General features: G+C 41.1%; 1 protein-coding gene across 1 annotated transcript in view; it reads left to right on the top strand.

The window, feature by feature from the left end:
* MAP3K20 (mitogen-activated protein kinase kinase kinase 20) overlaps positions 1 to 21,518 on the top strand; it is a 146,630-nt gene that overhangs the window by 121,127 nt on the left and 3,985 nt on the right. The window contains exons 13-19 of the mRNA XM_032784578.2: positions 444 to 474; positions 563 to 702; positions 2,842 to 2,904; positions 6,530 to 6,622; positions 12,699 to 12,815; positions 14,598 to 14,672; positions 15,749 to 15,899. Of these exons, the coding sequence (XP_032640469.1) occupies positions 444 to 474; positions 563 to 702; positions 2,842 to 2,904; positions 6,530 to 6,622; positions 12,699 to 12,815; positions 14,598 to 14,672; positions 15,749 to 15,899 (670 nt within the window). The remainder of the gene's footprint in view (positions 1 to 443; positions 475 to 562; positions 703 to 2,841; positions 2,905 to 6,529; positions 6,623 to 12,698; positions 12,816 to 14,597; positions 14,673 to 15,748; positions 15,900 to 21,518) is intronic.

The raw sequence follows: 21,518 nt of genomic DNA, 5'->3' as shown, positions 1-21,518 counted from the left end.
ATGTTTATCTCGAACACGTCAGTGTATCATAGCGGTTTTAATATCCCTCTTAGCAGTCTTCTGATATATCATGTATAACGTGGTCTTTTAACTAAAGGTTACTGACGGACTAACTGAAAAGCCAATGCAAAGTCGTAATGGTCCGAGCTGCTGGACTCGTTCCATTTATAACACAACAAATTGCTAAATCTACATTAGGAGCAGTAGCAATTAAAAAGCAACAATAAACTGAGAAAATGGCTGCAAAGCAGAAGGAAAAGTATATATAATGGAGAAGTTTGATTCCCTTGTCCCACCACTAAAAAAACTTTTAATTTTTGTTTTAAAATTGAATTATGAGCATTACATTTTTTTGTGTTTTGAGGTTCTGTAACTTATACATTTTAATTGTGTGACCTTCAAAACTGTGTTTTTTTGTTTTTTGTTTGTTTGTTTTTTTACAGTACTTTTGGCTGCACCAGCTTGTTGGAAAAGGTAAACTATACATTATAGCTCACAGATTCAACTTTTTTTTTCCAGTGAAGAGCACTATGGATTTCTGTATAACCTTTCATATCTTAAGGTGATGCTTCTGGTGAGATGAATGTTTATGCCAACTTGTTTAAGGAAAATCATATCACTGGGAAACGGTTGCTTCTGATAGAAGAAGAAGATTTAAAGGATATGGGAATCCTTTCCAAAGGACATATCATTCATTTAAAGGTATCTTAACAATATGTCTTGATAATCACAATATTAAATGTTGACAGTGTAATGTAAATGTCAGTGTAAATGTTGACAGAAATCATCAGATTTATCCAGCATAAGAGAAGATCTAAAGCTAAGGCTAGAAAAAACCTTTCTGAGGAAAAGTCATACCCAGAACTTCTTGCAATAGGCACCAAAGCCAGGGGCGGCTCTAGGGATTTTGCCCCAAGTACGGCAGGCATGCCTGCGGGAGGTCCACCAAAGCCACGGGGCCAGTGGACCCTCCGCGGCACTGGCAGAGCGCCCCCCGTGGCTTGCCGCCCCAAGCACGCACTTGGCGTGCTGGGGCCTGGAGCCGCCCCTGACCTAAGCAAATCTAAACACTTTCTGAGATGCCAAAAAGATTGGTAACCTTGAGGTTTTGATGCTTTGTTGGGTTTTTTTCCTCTCTTAAAAATACCCATGCTCCTCTGCATTTTTGGGTTTTGGCTGGGACAGGAATAGGAAGTATTGCAAAAGACTCTTCTAGTAGTATCTCCCACCTAAGTGAAACCTTTGGAAATCTTAGGACAGAACCTGTTCTTGCAAGACTTCCAGCCTAATCAGAGAGGTTTGGATAAACAACAAAAATTTATTTGAACTGAAATGGCTGAACATCTTGAATTTCACCAATCATCTCTAATTTAAAACTGCTTTGTGTACCAAACACTCTATTCTTGAACAACTGTAAAGCTAGTTGAGTGCTAGTGGGTAAGGCTCCTTTGCTGTCTGAGCTTTATTTCATCTACAAGCGATTGTATCGCTCTAATTATTTAATAGTTACATTGAATCCAGCAAAACCCTTGGCCAGAAAGTAGTAACAGACATAGTAATAATAATATTTACTTACTGTGACAGAACATGGCTTACATACCCATGGTTCTGCTCTGAAAAATGTCTTGAAAATGGCATTGTGGGCTTCCATTATGTCTGAGTGATTCTGTATACAATATGCTTCATTTCCTAGAAAAAGAACGCTTTTTATCTGATTGTCAGCTCTGAGAGTCACACTAGGTTATATCTATCTTTTGCATCAGCCCAGTAAAGGCATTACAGTCCAAATTAATATCGCTTTTCTATGGGTTATACGCCATTGTTTCCAAGTAGTTCCATTAGTAACGTGTGATTGCCCTCCGCAGGGGTTGTTCAGGTGCAACTTATTAAAACTTGGTAAATAAATGAACGCAGAACACGGAATAGAGCAGCGGTTCCCAACTGGGGGTCTGCCAAGCATGGCTGCTCGGAGCCCCGAGCCCAGGTACTATTGGGCTGGAGCCCCTGGAGAAGCTGCCCCGTGGGGCTGAAGCCCTCAGCCCCCCAGCCCCATGGGGCTAAAGTCCCAAGCCAACTCCTCACCCCAAGTGTCAGAAGCCCCAAGCCCGCTTTATTCTGCAGGGCAGAAGCTTCTCCCCACACATTGCAGCTGAAGCCCAAGCCACCTCCCCTCAAACTGGGCCATGGAGTTTTTATAGCATGCTGGTGGGGCCCCCAAAAGGAAACGGTTTAGAACTCCTGGGATAGAGAATGCAGTTCTTGCTGAGTTGGTTCAGTGAGGCTAACAGGAGTAAAAACCAGTACAAACCTATATTTGTTATTGAGGGTATGTCTACACTGCAGCTGGGAGTGTGTTCCTGGTGCCCATAGGCAGACACGCACTAGCTCTGCTTGAGCTAAGTGTGCTAAAACTTCCAATGTAGCCCAGCATAGCATGGGCGGCAGCTCAAGCTAGCCATCTGAGTACAAGCCCACCTAGAACCCCTGGGTAGCTGCGGCCTATACTAACTCTGTCTATACTGCTATTGCGGAGCTAGCACGTGTCTGTCTATCCAGCCATGAAAGCACATGCCTAGCTGCAGTGTAGACATACCCTAAATTAAGCAGATCTGACTCTGAATACTCACAAGGGGGCAGATCTGCTGAGTAAGAGGGTGACATTGTACAGTCCCTTTTTAAAACAGAACTGTATGTTAAGATTGGCTCCAGAGAACACTATACACCCTGAATGAGTTACACACACACCCCTACACACACACTGTGCTATTTTTCAGTCCTGCATTTACGCTATTAGATCATGAGGAACTATTATCTAATTTGGGTTTGTTTGGTTTCTTACAGACTGCTATTGAGAAGTTAACTCATGATTACCTAAACATGTTTCATTTCCCACCATTAATTAAGGCAAGTATTTATTTATTTATTTAAAAGGTGCTACCTGTCTTGACACAATAAATGTACCCAGGCTATGCTACTAGGCCTTACACTTAGTATAGAGTGCACATCTGCATTGTCACTATTTGTGACAGATTTCTGAGGTCAAGTTAGCGATGTGAGTGTTCATATCAGAACGAATAATATCACAACAACACACCCTCTCAACGAGGTTCAAAGAATTAATACAACAGAAGGATGCCTTGCAGGTTAAAGTATGATGGTAATATAATAAGGCCAGATTGTGACCCCCTTACTTGCATGGGTGAGCAGTTACTCCCATCAGTAATCCCACTGAAATCATGTGAGTAACTACTTATCGTTGTGAGCAAAGTAAGTCCCAATCCAGACCATAATGAGCACATCATTCCTTACTCTGTTGTCCTACAGGAGAAAATAATTATGTATTATAGTAGCCATTCTTTTGTTTCCTTTTTAAGCCCTCTGCATGCTAACCATACATCTTTTGGGTCTTGTGGTAGCAGCAACAACAGGTAGGACACCAACAAAGATAGACCTGGTCTACCCCTCCTCCGGGGTCCTTCCTTTGGATTTGAGATATAAAGGCTCAATTGACTTGTAGAGCTTACCATGAAACCCAAGGTGGGGGAGGTAATTTCTTTTATTGAACCAATATCTGTTGGTGAGAGGGACAAGCTTTAGGAATTGTGGTAAAAAACTCTCTCTCTCATGAACAGAAGTTGTTCCAATAAAAGATATTACCTCACCCATCTTGTCTCTCTAATTTCCTGCGACCAACATGGCTACAACTACACTGCATACATCAAACCAAAGGAATTCTGTCAGCTACTCAGAGAGTATTAGACCCCAGAGAATTCAGTTGCTTTTATTGCAGTGGGACCCACTTAAAATATAGTCCATCGTACAGTCAAAGGAAAATCCATAATTGTTTACTGCATTGCAGATTTCAAGCCTTAATTCCAGTTACAATGGACAGCTGCTCAAAATGACATTGTTCTGTGAAATAACTTCATATGGAGCCGAAGGTGCTCAACATCTCACAGGAGTTGGCCCTGTAATAGGCTGCTAGTGTATATAGTGTAACGCAAGCTAATGTGTGAGTTCTGGTATGTATACCGAAGATAGCAGACTGCGATGAGCTACAAAGAGATCTCACAAAACTGGGTGACTGGGCAACAAAATGGCAGATGAAATTCAATGTTGATAAATGCAAAGTAATGCACATTGGAAAACATAATCCCAACTATACATCTAAAATGATGGGGTCTAAATTAGCTGTTGCCACTCCAGAAAGAGATCTTGGAGTCATTGTGGATAGTTCTCTGAAAACATCCACTCAATGTGCCGCGGCAGTCAAAAAAGCAAACAGAATGTTGGGAATCATTAAGAAAGGGATAGATAATGAGACAGAAAATATCTACATAAATCCATGGTACACCCACATCTTGAGTACTGCGTGAAGATGTGGTTGCCCCATCTCAAAAAAGATATATTGGAATTGGAAATGGTTCAGAAAAGGGCAACAAAAATGATTAGGGGTATGGAACAGCTTCCGTATGAGGAGAGATTAATAAGATTAGCTTGGAAAAGAGATAAGTAAGAGAGGATATGACTGAGGTCTATAAAATCATGACTGGTTTTGAGAAAGTAAATAAGGAAGTGTTATTTACTCCTCATAACACAAGAACTAGGGATCTCCAAATGAAATTAATATGCAGCAGGTTTAAAACAAACAAAAGGAAGCATTTCTTCTCACAATGCACAGTCAACCTGTGAAACTCTTTTCCAGATGATGTTGTGAAGGCCAAGACTATACCAGGGTTCAAAAAAAGAACTAGATAGAATTATCATAGAACTGGAAGGGACCTTCAGAGGTCATCTAGTCCAATCCCCTGCACTCATAGCAGGACTAAGTATTATCTGGACCAAGGATCAGCAACTTTTGGCACACGGCCCATCGTGGAAATCCACTGGTGGGCCGGGACGGTTTGTTTACCTGCAGCTTCCGCAGATTCGGCCGATCGCAACTCCCACTGTTCCAGGCCAATGGGGGCTGTAGGAAGCGGTACAGGGTTGTGCTGGTCACCACAACCCACATTGGCCTGGAACAGCAAACCACGGCCAGTGGGAGCTGCGATTGGCCGAACCTGCAGACGCTGCAGGTAAACAATTGCTCCAGACACAGTGCTCCAGCTGAGGCCAATCAGCGCAGAGTAGAGCAGAAGAATTACTCCTCATGTCTTGCTGACAACAGTCCTGCTAATACATCCGAGAATGATGTTTGCTTTTTTTGCAACAGCGTTACACTGTTGACTCATATTTAGCTTGTGGTCCACTATGACCCCCAGATCCCTCTCTGCAGTACTCCCCCCTAGGCAGCCATTTCCCATTTCATATGTGTGCAACTGATTGTTCCTCCCTAAGTGGAGTACTTTGCATTTGTCCTTATTGAATTTCCTCCTATCTACTTCAGACGATTTCTCCAGTTTGTCCAGATCATTTTGATTTATAATCCTGTCCTCCAAAGCACTTGCAACCCCTCCCAGCTTGGTATCACCCACAAACTTGTACTCTGTATGCCATTATCTAAATCATTGCTGAAGATATTGAACAGAACTGGATCCAGAACTGATCCTTGCGGGACCCCACTCATTATGTCCTTCCAGCATGACTGTGAACTACTGATAACTACTCTCTGGGAACAGTTTTCCAACCCGTTTTGCGCCCACCTTATAGTAGCTCCGTAGGTTACATTTCCCTAGTTTGTTTGTGAGAAGGTCATGCAGACAGTATCATAAGCTTTACTACAGTCAAGATATGCCACATCTACCACCGCCCCCCCATCCACAAGGCTTGTTATCATGTCAGAGAAAGCTATCAGGTTGGTTTGACATGATTTGTTCTTGACAAATCCATGCTGACTGTTACTTAACACCTTATTATCTTCTAGGGGTGTTTGCAAATGGATTGCTTAATTATTTGCTCCATTATCTTTCTTAGTACAGAAGTTAAGCTGAATGGTCTGTAAATTCCCTGGGCAGTCCTTATTTCCCTTTGTATAGATTGGCACTATATTTGTCCTTTTCCAGTCTTCTGGAATCTCTCCCATCTTCTATGACTTTTCAAAGATAATTGCTAATGTCTCAGATATCTCCTCAGTCAGCTCCTTGAGTTTTCTAGGATGGATTTCATCAGGCCCTGGTGACTTGAAGACATAGATAAGTTCATGGAGAATAGGTCCATCGATGGCTATTAGCCAGGATGGGCTGGGATGGTGTCCCTAGCCTCTGTTTCCCAGTAGCTGGGAATGGGCGACAGGGAATGGATCACTTGATGATTACCTGTTCTGTTCCTTCCCTTTGGAGCACCTGGCATTGGCCACTGTCAGAAGACAGGCTACTGGGCTAGATGGACCTTTGATCTGACCCAGTACGGCAATCCCTATGTTCTTATGTGGAATTAATTAGAGGACGATAGTATCCTCTGACCAGCCAACAGATTTGTAACATACAAAAGGCAAGGGTATTAAATTCTTGTTGTCAAATGGAAGCTTGTCACCAACTCATAGAGACTAATAATAGAGGTCATTGCTTACACTGTGTTTCTGTGATAGGATTCTGCAAGTGGAAATGAAGAAAACATGGAGAAGGTAGTGAACCTGGAACTTGTTTTTGGTTATCACTTGAAACTGGCAAATGGTCCACAGGTAAATGAATCTTATTGGGATAATTTACTTTATTTCTGTTTCTTCAATCATTACTCAAAGGGCCCAATATCTGTAGAAATATTTTCCATTTATAACATGAATCCTGCTACTCAGAAAATCACTGAGCAAATTTCAAAGTACAATGCTGAATCAATGATGGATGGGTACAAGAAAAAAAGTGGTACAGAAAGTTTTGAATTAAATAAGATTGTTTCTTCATAAGCATTTTCTCTAACTTCAGTTTTGTGACTGAGAATTTCTTATGTAAATCCTTTATCATACTGAACATGAGACAACAGGTTTTTGTGACAAGGAGGTAAATTGAGATCCCAGTGGAGGCTGGGGACTTGGAATAGTATTGAATTTGTCTCCTTTATAGGCAAAGACTTCTTGGTTTGCTGTGTGAGGATTTCCTCCTTTCTTTTTCACCATATTTTGGATTTCTTTTATCTGAAGCATTTTCCAGTTGTAAAGATGGATTTCCCATTGCAATGTGAATTGCTTGTACATTCCCAGTGCTTTCAGGCACCCATAACTTGTGGTGCTAAATAGCTTCATTTCTTCCAGTGCACATAGTGCCCTGCCTTGTGCAGCCATGCAAGGGAATAAGGGGCATAAGGCCTTGAAGTGTTGGGGGAAGTACTCTGCACCAGCTATCTGCCTGGCGTATGGGGGCTTCCTCCACAGAACAGGTGGAATCCGGGAGGCAGATTCTTACTTTGAGTATGTTTCTCAGGTTGCACCTGAACTAGCACAACAATGCCCCCACGAGGGACTCGTGAAAAATCAGTGACTGAGCTCTTAGTGGGTTTCTTCATGTAACTGGGAAACTTCCTTCTTTTGTGTTTTATTTCTCTCTCTCTCTCTCTCTCTCTCTCTAGCTTTCCAACTGATTTTGCTTGCATTTTGAGTTGGTGTGTGCATACAGGAGAAGGTATATTTCCACACACTCATTTAAACCCAGTTACAACTGGCACAGGTCTGATTCATTTTAAAACTGGTTGGAGCCATAGAGTAAATCAGACTTGGATGGCCTGAACTGCCTTTACTGACCTGGTTTCAAAACAAGCTGTTTCTTCCACCCTTTCCCATCTCTCTGAAACTTATACAGTAAAGGAAGGCTAGGAGCTCTTTTCTGCTTACAAACACTCCTTACTTCTGACAGAAACTATCTGTCAACATCAATTTAATTTGCTGTTTGGGGAACTCATCTGGTTAAAATCATGGCAGAACATTCCATATCCAAAATTAAGAAGTTCCTATTTTCCAGCTTTTCAGTTGTACCTCACACACATTACATAGGTATGTTAACAACATTGCCTATTTCAATTCTATTGGAGTATTTTTTGTGATCCACAACCTCCTATGCAAGACACTTGAATGCCTTTAATCTCTTGCACATAAAATTTTCTAGTCTAACAATATTTAATTTAGTCCCAAAGATGTCTCAGCACTTAAAAATTCTGGAATATAGTATAGAAGTCCAAGCATAATAAAGTCTTCTATCATTTATTATAGCAGATGTGTAGATTCTAATAAAGCAGAGAAAAGAGAAATATATGGTTTGTAAAACTGAAAAAAACCCAACAACTGAGCAATAAAATAAATATAACTACAGAATAATTAAACTGATTAATTTAATCTGTCAAAGTGGAGCATCATTTAGTCTGGCAAAATGGTATCAATGATACAGTATCCACTCATTGAAACCTTAGCACAAGGTACTTTGAGCTCATCAGGTTTTCCGTCAAGAAGGGAACACCTGGGCCTTATTCTGATCTGACACTAGTGTAAAACGTGCCACTCCATTGATTTCAGTGTGCTTACTCCTGGAACACCATCAGTGTAAATGAGATCAGAAACAGGGCCAAACTCTTCAAAGGTGTTGAATGTAGGGTGTAGTGCAGCGATTCCCATAGGAAATGCACATTTATATTGAACTGTAAAGAGGTATATGCAGACTCATAGAATGTTTTGGCTGAGTAACTTGCTCACTTGCCTTTCTATAGAACCTTTTTAGTATATATCTGGGTTTTTACAGTATACCCAATTTGGATGAAATTGCCCTCTTCCCATCCCCATTCTCATACACACAAAGCCCCAGTAATCTGTCTTTGTATAGGCATCACTACAGGGACATGTGCAGTTCCCAACGCATAGACAGTCTGCTGGCTTGCAACACAACCTCGCTCCAGGGCACTAGAATAGTAGCCACTGCATCTCCACATGGGCAACTGTGGATGCAGTGGTACTGCCCCAGCCTACCCCAAACCTCCTTACACACCAGCCTCTGCTGGGCTGATATACAAAATCCCTTGGCATGGGAGCACACAAGAAAGACAGTTGCGAACCCCTGAATAGCTACTTCACGTAAAGGCAATCCACCCCATGCCCCAACACAGTTCCACTGTGGAGTGAAAATAGCACAGAAAGCCTGGCACTGGCCCACAGCATTGGATGGTGGAGTTCATCCTTTCTGAGAGCACGTTGGGCTTACTCCCCTGCACCACTTTTGGAGCTGTCTATCGCTAGTGGTAACTGAGAGCTGTCTACAAAAGTACAGGGGTTTGTTAAATGGCATGAAGATATAGTCAGGGCTTGGAAGCAGGAATACTGTTTTTCACACTTCCACCTTTAAAATATTGCATTCACAAACAAGTGAACTAGCAATTTATTTTTATGATGATGATCAGGGCCCTAAAAATCCTTATTTGCTTGCAACCACTGAGTGAGGACAGACCTTTGTAAACATGGCAGCTAATCTCAGAACCATTTCTGTCTCAGAACTCGGGCTGTCTCAGCTGCTGAAACCTGCTGTTTTAAAGGCATTGGAGCTGAACATCTACTGACAGCACCTGGGTTATTTATCGTTATGTATAACCCACTACACTAGATTTTATTATGCTGGATTTACACGAAAGATAATAGCAAGTGAAAGATATTTTTGCATATTTAGCTACCGTAAGGTCTCAGTATTATGTTCCTCATTCAGGCAAAAATCCCATTGATCTGGGACTTCTGCCTGAGTGAGGAGTCAGGCCCTTCAAGTAACCACACAGGCAATCAATTATAGAAATGTATGTTTAACTGGCATTGTTTCTTTATTTTTTAAGAGCACCTCTCTCTAAAGCCCCCTTTTTCCTCCCCATACAAAACTGAAACAAAAAATGCAATGCAGCAACCTTCTCTGTACCGGTGTCTGGTTGGCAACAATCTGCCCTGACCTGAGACATGAGCCATTGTTAAGGGTATAACACATTTACATATTTTGCAATAAAACATCAGTTATTTGCATTACTGTGTCAAGTTTTATTTGATTCTTTCACCTAAAAATGACTCATTTTCCTTTCTTGTATTTTAAAAACCAACTACTATAAGCTTGTTTGAGAATAATCAAAAATTGCCCATTTAGCTAGAAGTCATTTTCTTTTCAAAAGGCAAACGTTATTTAATCTTTCAGCTGTTCATTGTGCCATCATAAATACTTTCTTTTCAGCACAGTTGTGGGGACTGAAATGAGCCCACTAATTGCCTCCCATTTCGACTGACATGTGGTGGTTTAGTGGAAAGAGAACACAGCAGGGAGAAGGAAATAGGAGGCTGAGAAAATGAGAGCTAATTATTTTCACTGCCTCATGTCAGGCTCTGTGTCAGCCTTGTTTTTACAAACTGGAAGGTTTAGCACTAAATAAAACAAACTGGCGTCATGTTTTTATATACTGGCAGTGTCATGGAAGCAGCTGCACATCTCAAAGACAATATAATGCCTGCATTCGCATGGACACCATCTGACAGCCACTGTGAGCCACTACTAATGAGGATATCACAGTGGTGCCAAGTGAAAGGTGCTGAATTATGTATGATTCTTCATCAGTACAGCAATAGTCCTGTACATCATTATGAGACATTGTTTTGCTGAAGAGATTAAAACATTCTTAGTTCCAGACCCTGCAACCTATACACGCTACAAAAGGTTATTAATGGAATTTTTAGGGAGAGTTTCTTGTGGATTTCTTTTTGGTTAAAAATATCTCATGGGACTAAGCAGTGGCAGGTCATGACACTATATATAAAAAGAAGAGAAGCAAATTAACCATACTTGTGTTATCTTCCTTTAAATCCAGCATAATAAAATGTAGGGTAGCAGGGTTATACATAATGATAAATAACCCAGGTGCTGTCACTAGATGTTCAACTCTCATGTCTTTAAAACAGCAGGTTTCAGCAGCTGAGATAGATAATAGCTAAGAATGTAAAGAAGCTACCAGGGGCCTAAATCATCAACATGCTACTACTTTTAATACCAGCATGAACAGCATTTTTTTCATATTTGTTTCATCTTGCATTACATCTTACATTTTTCAATATCCAGTTGCCTGCTAAGATGCTGTTTCCATTTTTCCTCGATTCTTAAACTTTTTTTTATTGCAACAACTGAATTTAGAAACATCTCCTAAATTCATGCCTCCTTCCAGAATGAGATCTCTCCCCAGAGAGACTTCTTTGTACCTGTTATAACAAGAGGTGTGTTTGTTGTTTAAAGCCCCTTGCTGATCTTTTATGTTTTCCTTTCATTTTCATTATTGACATTAATATTTGTTGGTTTTAAGGTGAGTGACATGATCACAGGAATAAACAGAAGGCCTGATTTTTAAAGTGCCCTTGCTCACTATTATGGATCTTAGGAATAGTGAGTTTGAAATACTTTTATGATGTGCTTTTCTCTTACATTCCTACAGCCATTTTCAGAGGCTTCTGATTTATTGGCTTGTTCTAAATGTAAGTCCAACATGATCTGCACCCAAGTGTTTGAGACTCAGTTATGCAATTGGCTTCCTCCTCATAGTTCAAAAGCTAAATCTGTTTTATTTATTTAAATCAAACCTGAAGAGAGATATTTGACAAGGATTTGTGTTAGAATAGTAAAGTGCCCAGGGAAATCTTTTGTGAAGGACATTGTCTAAATATATTTATAAACAGAATATTTTTTAATGTGCCACTTCCACAATATATGTTTTTTTTCCCCTCTTTATCCGGGCAATAAACTTTGCCTTGACTCAAGAGTCCTTTATGGCCCTGATTCAGCAGAAAACTCAACCACACAGCTCATAATCCATGTAGGAACCTAAATGAAGAGGCCAGTTTTTCAAAATGCTCCACACTAATGAGGCCCCAGATCACCTGACTCCCAGTCTTTCTGTTCTGTCCACCAATCAGTAAAACACAGAAATAGACTACACTGTTTCTCAGTTAAAACTCCCAGGGGCAGGCCAATGAGTCAGAGCATGGGCATAATTTTAACTGTGTTTAAGAGGTTTGCCGGAGTGCTCAACACTTCACAGGATCAAGCCCTTTGCAAGGAGTTGAGTGCTTCTGACTGGTGGCTCCAATCCAATCAGTGGGACTGCTCACCCGCTTACAGCCAAACATATGCTTAAGTTCTTTTCTTGATCAGGGCCATAATTATTATTTGTATATGAAGTCGTGAGCTTCTTGAACTCTAACTGAAATTAACAGAACTGGAGGGCGCTCAGTATCACACAGGAGGATGCTTGGTACCTGATAAAACTGGGCTCTAATAACTTGTTGCCCCTTTATTCAAGCAGTTTTTTTAGTGGCATTTCTTAGACTTGATGATTATTTGTTCTTGGATTCATGTGGAAGGACTCGTCTGGGCCCACTGGTATTAACTGGAAATAAAGCTGATAACTCAAATTCTTTCTATTGCTCTGTCTCAGCTTGCTTATGGAAACCTTCCATGCCTGCTCCTGAAACAGTATTTACCTGTTAGTGTAAATATACATGCTCTATCTTCCCTGAGCCTCTCAAAGGAAATTCTACCATTTAAGAAACTAAAACACTATCAAAATGCCAGCGGTTTCTCATATTTGAACTAATAGGAGTGCTACCAAGAAAACGGAAAGGTCCATTCGCTTTGGATACTTTTATCCTGAAAAGAATCCAGTCAGAATGTATTCCAAACCTTTATTTTTAACACATTTAGGGTTTTGCTGATTTTGTTTATTTTTTGTTTTGTTTCTTGTTCTAAAATGGCATTACTCTCTTTTAATACTAGGACTGTAAATGGAAAATGTATATGGAGATGGATGGGGATGAAATTGCAATAACCTACATAAAAGATGTGACATTCAACACTAACCTACCTGGTGTAGAGATTTTAAAAATGACAAAGGTAGGGTTCTGTTTACAGCCTTCATGAATTCATAGATCTCAAACAAAGACATTAAATACCACAGCAAGAGATTTTTGTGCTTATGAAAAGCTCAGTCTCTTGACAGCTTTTAAATAAAATTCATTATTTTTGAAGATTTGTATCATAACGGGAGTGATTTGTTAATATTCCCTATTAAGCCAGGCTAACAATAAAGCAATATGAGAGGAATCATTTAAAATTTTCTTCTTTTACTTCCATGGTATTTTTTCTATATTTGTTTACCATGTTGAAATGAAAAAAAAAGTGCAAGTGATGAAAATATGCCACTTACTGAAACTTCCATAAGCTATGTGTATTTTTTTAAAACTCCAACTTTGTTATGAAACTCTTCTCTTAAATGTGACAAGGTCTTAAACCCTAACCCTTACAACCAAGATCAGAGCTCAGTGCAAGGTATGGAACCTTGATTCCACAAAGTCATAGAAAAATAGTTAGCAGCCAATGCATAGAAAAGTCACAGTAATGGGGGGAAAACCTTGTCCATTAGCTTTATTAACTCAAGCCCTAATGGCACCATAAAATGCATCTTGTGATCATTGTTTTATTACAAAAATGGGAAAATGTGGCAAAGAAATGGAGTAGGTAGTAGGATGTATTACACATTAAGCACTATCAGTGAAACATTGAGTATCTTCAACTCCACCTCAATGGGAGTTTAACTTGACTTCAGCATTTGCCTCTAAATATTTACCAGCCAAAGTCTTGACTGGTTTTAATCTAGGAGATGGAAGTTGTTTTGATAGGCAGGGCACTCTGTTTGCAGTTCATTTGTGATTGATTGTTTTTTATTAATGTGACCCACCCTAATAGCTTGGCAATATGTAACAATATACATTTCTAAATGAAAAAATATGCAACATCTTGATTGCCAATTAGAATGCTGCTCTAATGTGCCTTGATGGAAAAACTCTCATGAATGGCTTTAACTGTGTACGTTCCTTATTCAATGTTCGTTGCCTGTTTTGTCTTACGAACAACTGCTGGATCCAAACCCTCAACGGGGAAAATAATAGGAAATAACAAAATATGGTGTTACCATGATAGGGTTATTACACAGAATTTCCCCACTGGAACTAACACTAATGCTGTCCTTGTGTTTACGTGGCCGCTGAATGCTGGAACCTTTATTATTAGTGTTAAGATTTGTTAGTTTTTGCATTTTCTTTTGTGAGACACATTTCTTTGTATTTCATTTCTCAAGGCTTTGCTTGTTTTTTTCTGTTAAAATTTTATCAGCATTAAAATTAAATAAAAGGAGGTTGTCAGGTATAAGCTTAACATTCAGCATACTTCTACACTCTTTTTACCTGGAGGAGAATGTCTTCAGGAATCTAAGTATCTGCTCTTGTTGTTTTTTAAAATTTCCTCTTTGTTGCCAAGAAATTAAAAAAGAATGAAAGAAAATGTTAAGATCCCTACAAAAACATTGTGTTTCTTCTGCTTCCTCTGTAAAAGCAGTTAGCTTAGGAATACTATACTCTGCAAATACATATTACTGTTAATTTAGTTATGAATATAATATACAAAAAAGGAAGTAAACAATTTTGAACTGTGTTTCTTTATGTCCCATTAATACCTAGGGAAAATATGGATGCATTTGCCACATGAAAAAGGACAAACGTTGTAGGGATTGAGTTTTGGGTTTTTTTAAACTTTTTGGTGTAATAATAAAGCAATCAAATGACAAATAATAATCCTTCCCCCCACACATACACATTCTGTTTATTTTTCCCTTTTCAGCCACCATTTGTAATGGAGAAATGGATTGTGGGAATAGCAAAAGATCAGAATGTAGAATGTATTATTACATATGAGGTAAGTGCAGAAAAAGTAAGGCAAATACTTATCTAAGTTGAAAACCTACAGCATGATTTCATTAAAAGCTGGTAGCAGGGCACTTTGACTTTGCTGCAAACTGTAATCAAGGTCTAGCACTGCATAATTAATTGTAAAATCTCAAGTTCTGATGAAAAACTGAATGATGTCTTCAGAGACTGTGTGTTCAGACTCCTGGCTGGGACAGCTCTCTCTCCCTCAAGTTAGAAAACTTTTTTTATTTAAACAGTGGTCAGTATTGCTGATGTTTGTTGAAGAGATGTGTTTCTTCCCTTATCAGGGAAGTGCTAATTAGCTGAGGAACAACAGGAGGAGGAAGAAGGTGATAAGAGAAATGGAAAGAAACGTAAAATAAAATCTGGAGACAATTTAGCACTGTTTAACCTGATGGAAATTAGACTTTGTATTAAAAGGTTTTGCTCACTTACAAAAAATGTTTTATAAAGACCAACGGCATGCTTCACACTGAGGCTAATAATTGAAATCCCAGCTCTGTCCTGAGGCGTGGATTCAAGCAGTGCTATAGAGGTAGGAAAATTCTGGACCTAGCTTGCTTGCCTCAGAAGTGAAGAACAGTGGTTTTCTCTGGCAGGAAGACTAACCCCAGGTTCCTTTTAGCTGGTAGTGCCTCACAGGAGTCACAGAGACAGACTGCAGGATTAAAGAGCTTGCTACTGTAGGCAAGTTACCATGAGGGGAACCCCTGCAACAATACCTGCCTACTGTCTATCTCTTTTAGCGGAAAGGACTATTTACTTGAAGCGTAACTTGATTTAATTATTAAAATATTTGTTAAAAAGCAAGGCATTTCAATCTTGCCCTCATACAGGATATTAACTGAAAGGGAAATTCATGTTCAGATTTTTAGCAGAATCCTTAAATTGTTGTCCAAAAGCCTCTGGATTCTAACAATCTCTGAGATCAGGCTAGAGGGTTTTACTAAAGAAACCCTGTATACAAAATGATAACACACTCAGAGTGTTATTGGAAGGTCACTGGCATGGCAGTTTATTTTATTGTGTCCTAAATCGTAATCTGTTCTGTTTCTTAAATAGGGTGATGTTAGAGCTCCAAAAACCACCAGACACATACATGCAGTTCAATGGAGTAAACTGAAAGCTCAGGACCAGGTGAAGTCAGTACAGCTCATGATCCAGACCTCCCTCCCAAACTCGGAGGGCAGGCCAGGAAGCAGGTCCAGCTCAAGTAAGTTGATATGTTTGAATGGCATTAAATTTACTGCTGAAAGATGCAAAACCTTTAAAGGACTAGCAAAAACTCAGTAACTAAAATTCTATTTCAGCAATATGGGTCCATCTCACTGCTTTGGCAGAGATCAGTGGCAGCTGTGATGTCCTGCTGGGATGTATGCAGGAGTAACACAGCAAAGCCCGTGTAACTTTGTGGGATGTGAGAGAGAGAGACACCTAAAATGTTAGGTAGTCATGTACCGATTGGCCCAACCTGGTTAAAGGGAGATTATTCTGTATATGTTGCTAAAGTAGGGGATCTTTGAGACTGTAAATAATTCATGGCAATAAGTTGTCGCTATTCTGTGCTCACAGAGACAGCAGGAGCAGAACTCAGATCATCCTGCTCCAAAAACTATCATCTCTTCCCATCTGAGTTAAAGAAGAATTTGCACTAGATTTGAGTAGTAAGGGGCTTAAAAAACTAGCTGAGTAGATCTGATCCTATCAGGTAGAGGGCATGTGTGCAGACACACACAAGTTCATTACGATAGCTTATTTACAGTTTATGTTAATGTCGCCACTGATGTTTTAATTGTAAGTAGCAATAGGAGGTAAATCAATCTTTTGTCCTAACTAAACAGCCTGTTGGTACTCCTGAAGATGTTTCCTTCCATCTCTCCAGTCTTCAGTTGTCTGAATGTTGCTTTCTCACATGCATACAGTTTTACCATCTGTCTGAGCCCGTCATGCAAGCCTTTCCAAACTGGAGGTTGGTCTGCAGATTGTGTCAGTGCTCAGCAAGCAGGGGTGTAAATCTACAGTGCTCTAGCATGCTGCACACTAACTGGCCATGTGAATCCTGCTACCATGCACTAGAAGTTCTGTAGCACTTTGACGTACTCCGGTTTGAGACAGCAGTACATCAGAACACACTGGGGGACCTTTAGTGGCCAGTACCAGTATCTACTTGGCACACTAACGTGCTGTAGGTTTGCACCTGAGCTTCCTGAGCATGAAGAAACCCTGTAGGTTTGCCCTCTCATACTCTTCTCTGTAGCACATTAATTGAGGTTAGACCTATGCATCAATGGGCAAGTCCAGTCATCGCTTCCAGAACTATAGCGGTCCCCCAGAGAGTGGAGCCGTGAATGGTTTCACAGCACAAGGGAGGAGGGTAGATTCCAGGGATTATGCACAGAGGGGCACAGCCGTGGCAGAGCTCAGCTTGACCGGGGCTCTGTGCTCAGGGTGGAGAGGTGGGGCCAGGAGATTCACCACTGGGAGGATTCTTCAATCCAGTTCGGCAGTGGGAGCACATTAAAGATACAGATTGCTGCTTGTGGGGCTGAAGTAAACTTCACCCAGTGGCTTGTGGGAGGTCATTGTCCTTGTCTTCCCCTCGGCCCACCGCATCTTTTCAGCACCCTGTCCAGCTACTCAGGCTGAATGCTGGACTGAGGATTTCCCCCCGAGAGAATATACTCTATATTCTCAAGTGTCTCAGTAGTGGGCCTCAAACTTTAATCCATGAATAGTCATTGAATGGATTTAGAGAGGGAGCGCACAGTAGCTGTAGTGTCATGCCCTGATACCGCCTGGCAAACGTTGGTTGAATCAATGTGTGATGAAGATGTATCTGTCTGCCTTCATATGCTGACAAACTGACTCTTAGCCAGGAAAAATTGAAATGAGCCTGCTGTGAGCAAGAGGATTCCCCCCGCCCCCCTTGCCCTGTGTCTCCTCCCATCTCTTCCTTTCAATAGCTGTAGGGGAAGAGAGTCTTCCCCCAGCCCCTTCCTGGCTCCGTGGAAGGAGTGTTCTCAGTGGCTGTTATCCTGGCCTCCTCTCTCCGCACCACACAAGGGGGCAGGAGTACTCCAGTCAGCTCTCGCCTTCTGCCTCCCTCTGTTCTGTTCATGGGCATCCTGAGCCAGAGGCAGCTCCCACAATGTCAGTGAGGTTTGCTCTGCCTCGGGATTAGGAGCAGTGCTGTGATATGGATTTCTTGCTCTGCCTAGCTGTCTGGCAGAGGAGGCAGGGTGTTCATCAGAGCCATAGACACTGAGCTACATGCAGGGCCATGTAGAGCTTCAGCGTGTAGCTCACATTGCACTGGAGGGTAAATCCAGCCTGCACAGAAGTGACTAAATGCCAGCAGTGCTGTGAGAAAGAATGGAAATTTGCATTACAAGTTCTTCCAACATATCTCAACGTGATCTCTTGGGCCAGCCTGGACTTGTGATTATTCAGTTCCAGAATCTGTATGAACAATGTTTGTTGTGGTTTATTCAATGAGATAAATTAAACAGGCTTTAAACTGAGATCACTGCACTGCTCAGACCTCTTTCAGAGCTGAGTGCACTGTTGACACAGACGGTCAAACACAACCCTGCTGTAACTCCATTGCCTTCAGTGGAGTTTTTCCTGAAAATATGCCCCCAGAACTCATGTTGTTATAAGACCCACATAACTAGAGGGAAATTTGGGCCCAAGCTAAAGGGAGCCCATCAACGTTCAAATATAGGAAACTTTTTTTTAAATTGCCAGTTCTACTGTGGGCTTGTGTGTTTAATATTAGTAGCACTATAGTATTAGACAGACTGACAGCAGATAGCAACAGGCTGGAGAATTTGGCCTGTTAGTGCATCATTACAGTGTCCTGCCTTGTTGTTAAACTATGCTGGCTCCGTATTATATCCTTGCTAATAATTCACCCTTGTTTCTTACTACTGTGACCCATGTCTCCCTCTACTCTCCTTCCTTTGGTTCTACACCCCTTGGCACATTGTCACTATGAAGGTTGCAAGTTCTTCAGGGCAGAATCTGTCTTCTATTTTATGGCTGTACTGTGTCCCACACAATGAAGTCCTGATCAGGGTCTCTGGGTACTATTGCAATACAAATAATGTATGAGAGTAACAACAAAATAATGGATTGCAACTTCTTTTTCATATCATGCCTACTGAGCCATAAGGTTTGTCCCACCCCGCAGAGAGATCGGGGTAGTTCCAAAGCTGCCAGTCTGAGGATGTCCAGTGCAGGCCCTTCATCCTCACAACCTCTGCCTGCATAATGGGGCTGCCTAGGCCACAATCACATCTAGGACAAGGAATCTAGTTACAAGACAGTGGTCCCCTGACCCAGTTGTAGCACAGATCTAGTTTGCACTGCAGATGGGACCTCAAGTATGTTCTGTAGGGGTATGTCTACACTGCAATAAAATACTCACAGCTGGCCGTTGCCAGCTGACTGAGGATCATGGGACTTGAGCTGTGGGGCTATAAAATTGCAGTGTAGATGTTTGGAGCCGAACTCTGGGAACCTGAGAGAGTGGGGGAGAGAGCCCCAGAGCCCGTGCTTCAGCCTGATCCCAAACATCGACGCTGCCGTTTTATAACCCTAAGGGTTTGTCTTCATTGCTGAGTTAACTCAGGTGACTAGCACCCAGTTCAACCTAGCCCAGGTGTGAACAGTCACATTGCAAACCCAGACCCGAGTTAGGGTGTCCTCGCTGGTGCTGCACTCACATAGGTGTGTTGCTAGGACTTCAGGAGGCATCTCCCATGGTTCTTTGCAGTAAGCTGCGCTGCTGTAGGATGCATTCCCAGTGGAACAATTTGTCTGCCGTTCTAGGCATGGGGAAAATTGTCGGAAGCTACTGGAGGACTATCAGCACTCAAGTGATTAAGCCTGCATCCTCACTGCATGAATGTGGCACCTGAGCTCTAACCCTCCCCCCAGCCGGGCCAGCTAGCCTGGCTTTAAAGCACCACCAAATTCGGGTGAGGGGCTTTTTTGTATTAATGGGAGGAGGTTTAAGGACAACACCCAGGTCAGACCTGAGTTAACACTGCAGGGAAGACATATGCTCACTGGGCTACATATTTATTCTGCGTACAGAATGTGTCAGAACCAAGATATCAGGATTTCTAACTCTGAATCAAGCAATGGGGAGAGGTAAAACCTGCTCTGGCCCCACAAAGATTTTCATGACATAGAAATAGTTTCATTGCAACAAACAGGTGAGGTCCCCACTAGGAAGCTGACAACCCCTGTGCAAAGAGTGACACAGAACCGCCATTAAAAACAGTAAGCGTACTACTTCAGGTGCATCAAAGAGAGCATCTCATTCAGGGGATCAGTTAGTGGTGGTTTCCCTGATGTTATGAGATGGCTGCTTGCCACATGAGGCCAGGAAGCAGGTGTGCTTCTGCAAAATAGTCACAACCACAGTCCCAAATTAAAGTTCTGAGGCTGCTATTCCTAGGTATATGAGGCCCGTGTTTTGGATCCACAGGCTAGTGAGAAGAACAGAGGCGACTGAATATGCAGTGCCTAGAAAGCACAAATCCTCATACTGTACATATTTCTTTAAAACTTTACCTTACCAGGAGAAGGCTAAGAAACCTGGAAATCCATTTACATCGTCTTTTTCAGGAGGGTTCATCTTTGTGTGCAGACTGAGCTGTCTGACATGGAGGCATCACAATCAGCCCTTGACAGGAAAGACTCTTCCCCTTTGAAATATTTGACATAAAATTGAAGTGATTTTAATCCCTCAGGATTCAACTAAAGCCTGAGGAAGAGAAAACAAATATTAGGGGACTTCCCCCCCTCCCCTGCAGCCCTTCACCAAGCATACAAAATGGGAATGATTTTCTATTAACTCTCTAAGAAGAGAAGATATTTAGTTTGTGTGTACTCTGTAAAGGACAGTGCATAAAACCAGACTTCTGAAAATTTCCCATTGCAGATGCTGTGGTAACCTCTCTAGTAAAAGACAGTATTCATGATAGAGCTATTCTTCCCTCAGAAAACCAGCAATAAAATGGAGGAATCTGAAATCCTCTGCTATAGCTATTTGCATTTCAGTTGAGTTTAAGCAGCCTGCATGTGCCAAGTCTATGGTCTCCTGCTGGAATATTAGCATTTTTTTAAGGATAAATCCATTTAAATCTATTTTGAACAAAATTACTTCAGCTTCATCCTGTATGTATATTGTGTATATATATTGTATGGCATCTCATACAAACAGGCCTGATTTTCAGAATGGCTTCAACTCAAGGTGTGGGTGCTAAGAACTTCTGAAAATCAAGCGCTCTCTCTAGTCGCTGTTTTTTATAGCATCCATCAATGTAGATTAATAAATTAAATAAATTCAGTAAATTTCCCAAATAAATTAAATCTACATAGCAAGGTCAATAGTGGACCTCATGAAGTCTTCTGTTTTTCTCCCTTCCTTGGCTGTAGAAAGATCTCCTTGTAACATATGTATAATCATGTTGAGGAATCTTATGTATTTTCTTTGTTTATCTAATTTGACTCATTCTAATTTTATTTTTCCATGTATTATATTTTGATATGGGTGCAGCAGGAAGGTTTTTACAAAAGTTTTCTTGTAACATGCCCTAAAGGTGGTTAGACTCTGAATTAGTCTGACCTCATTACACAGCTGTTATCGTCTCAATCGAGAACAATATTTCTGGCTTTGATGCACTTTGTAAAGTGCATTGTCCCACAGGTGCACAGCTATCTTGGCGGGTTCTGGATGGAGATGTGGTTCTGACCTTGTTGATGACTTTTAAAATCAGGACCAAGTCCTTGTACAGTCTGGAGGTGATGAATGCAGGTC

The sequence above is a fragment of the Chelonoidis abingdonii genome, chromosome 10 (genome assembly GCF_003597395.2).
Source record: "Chelonoidis abingdonii isolate Lonesome George chromosome 10, CheloAbing_2.0, whole genome shotgun sequence".
Lineage (NCBI taxonomy): Eukaryota > Metazoa > Chordata > Testudines > Testudinidae > Chelonoidis > Chelonoidis abingdonii.
The sequence above is the reverse complement of the archived record's forward strand: the minus strand, read 5'-3'. Positions and strand labels throughout refer to the sequence as shown.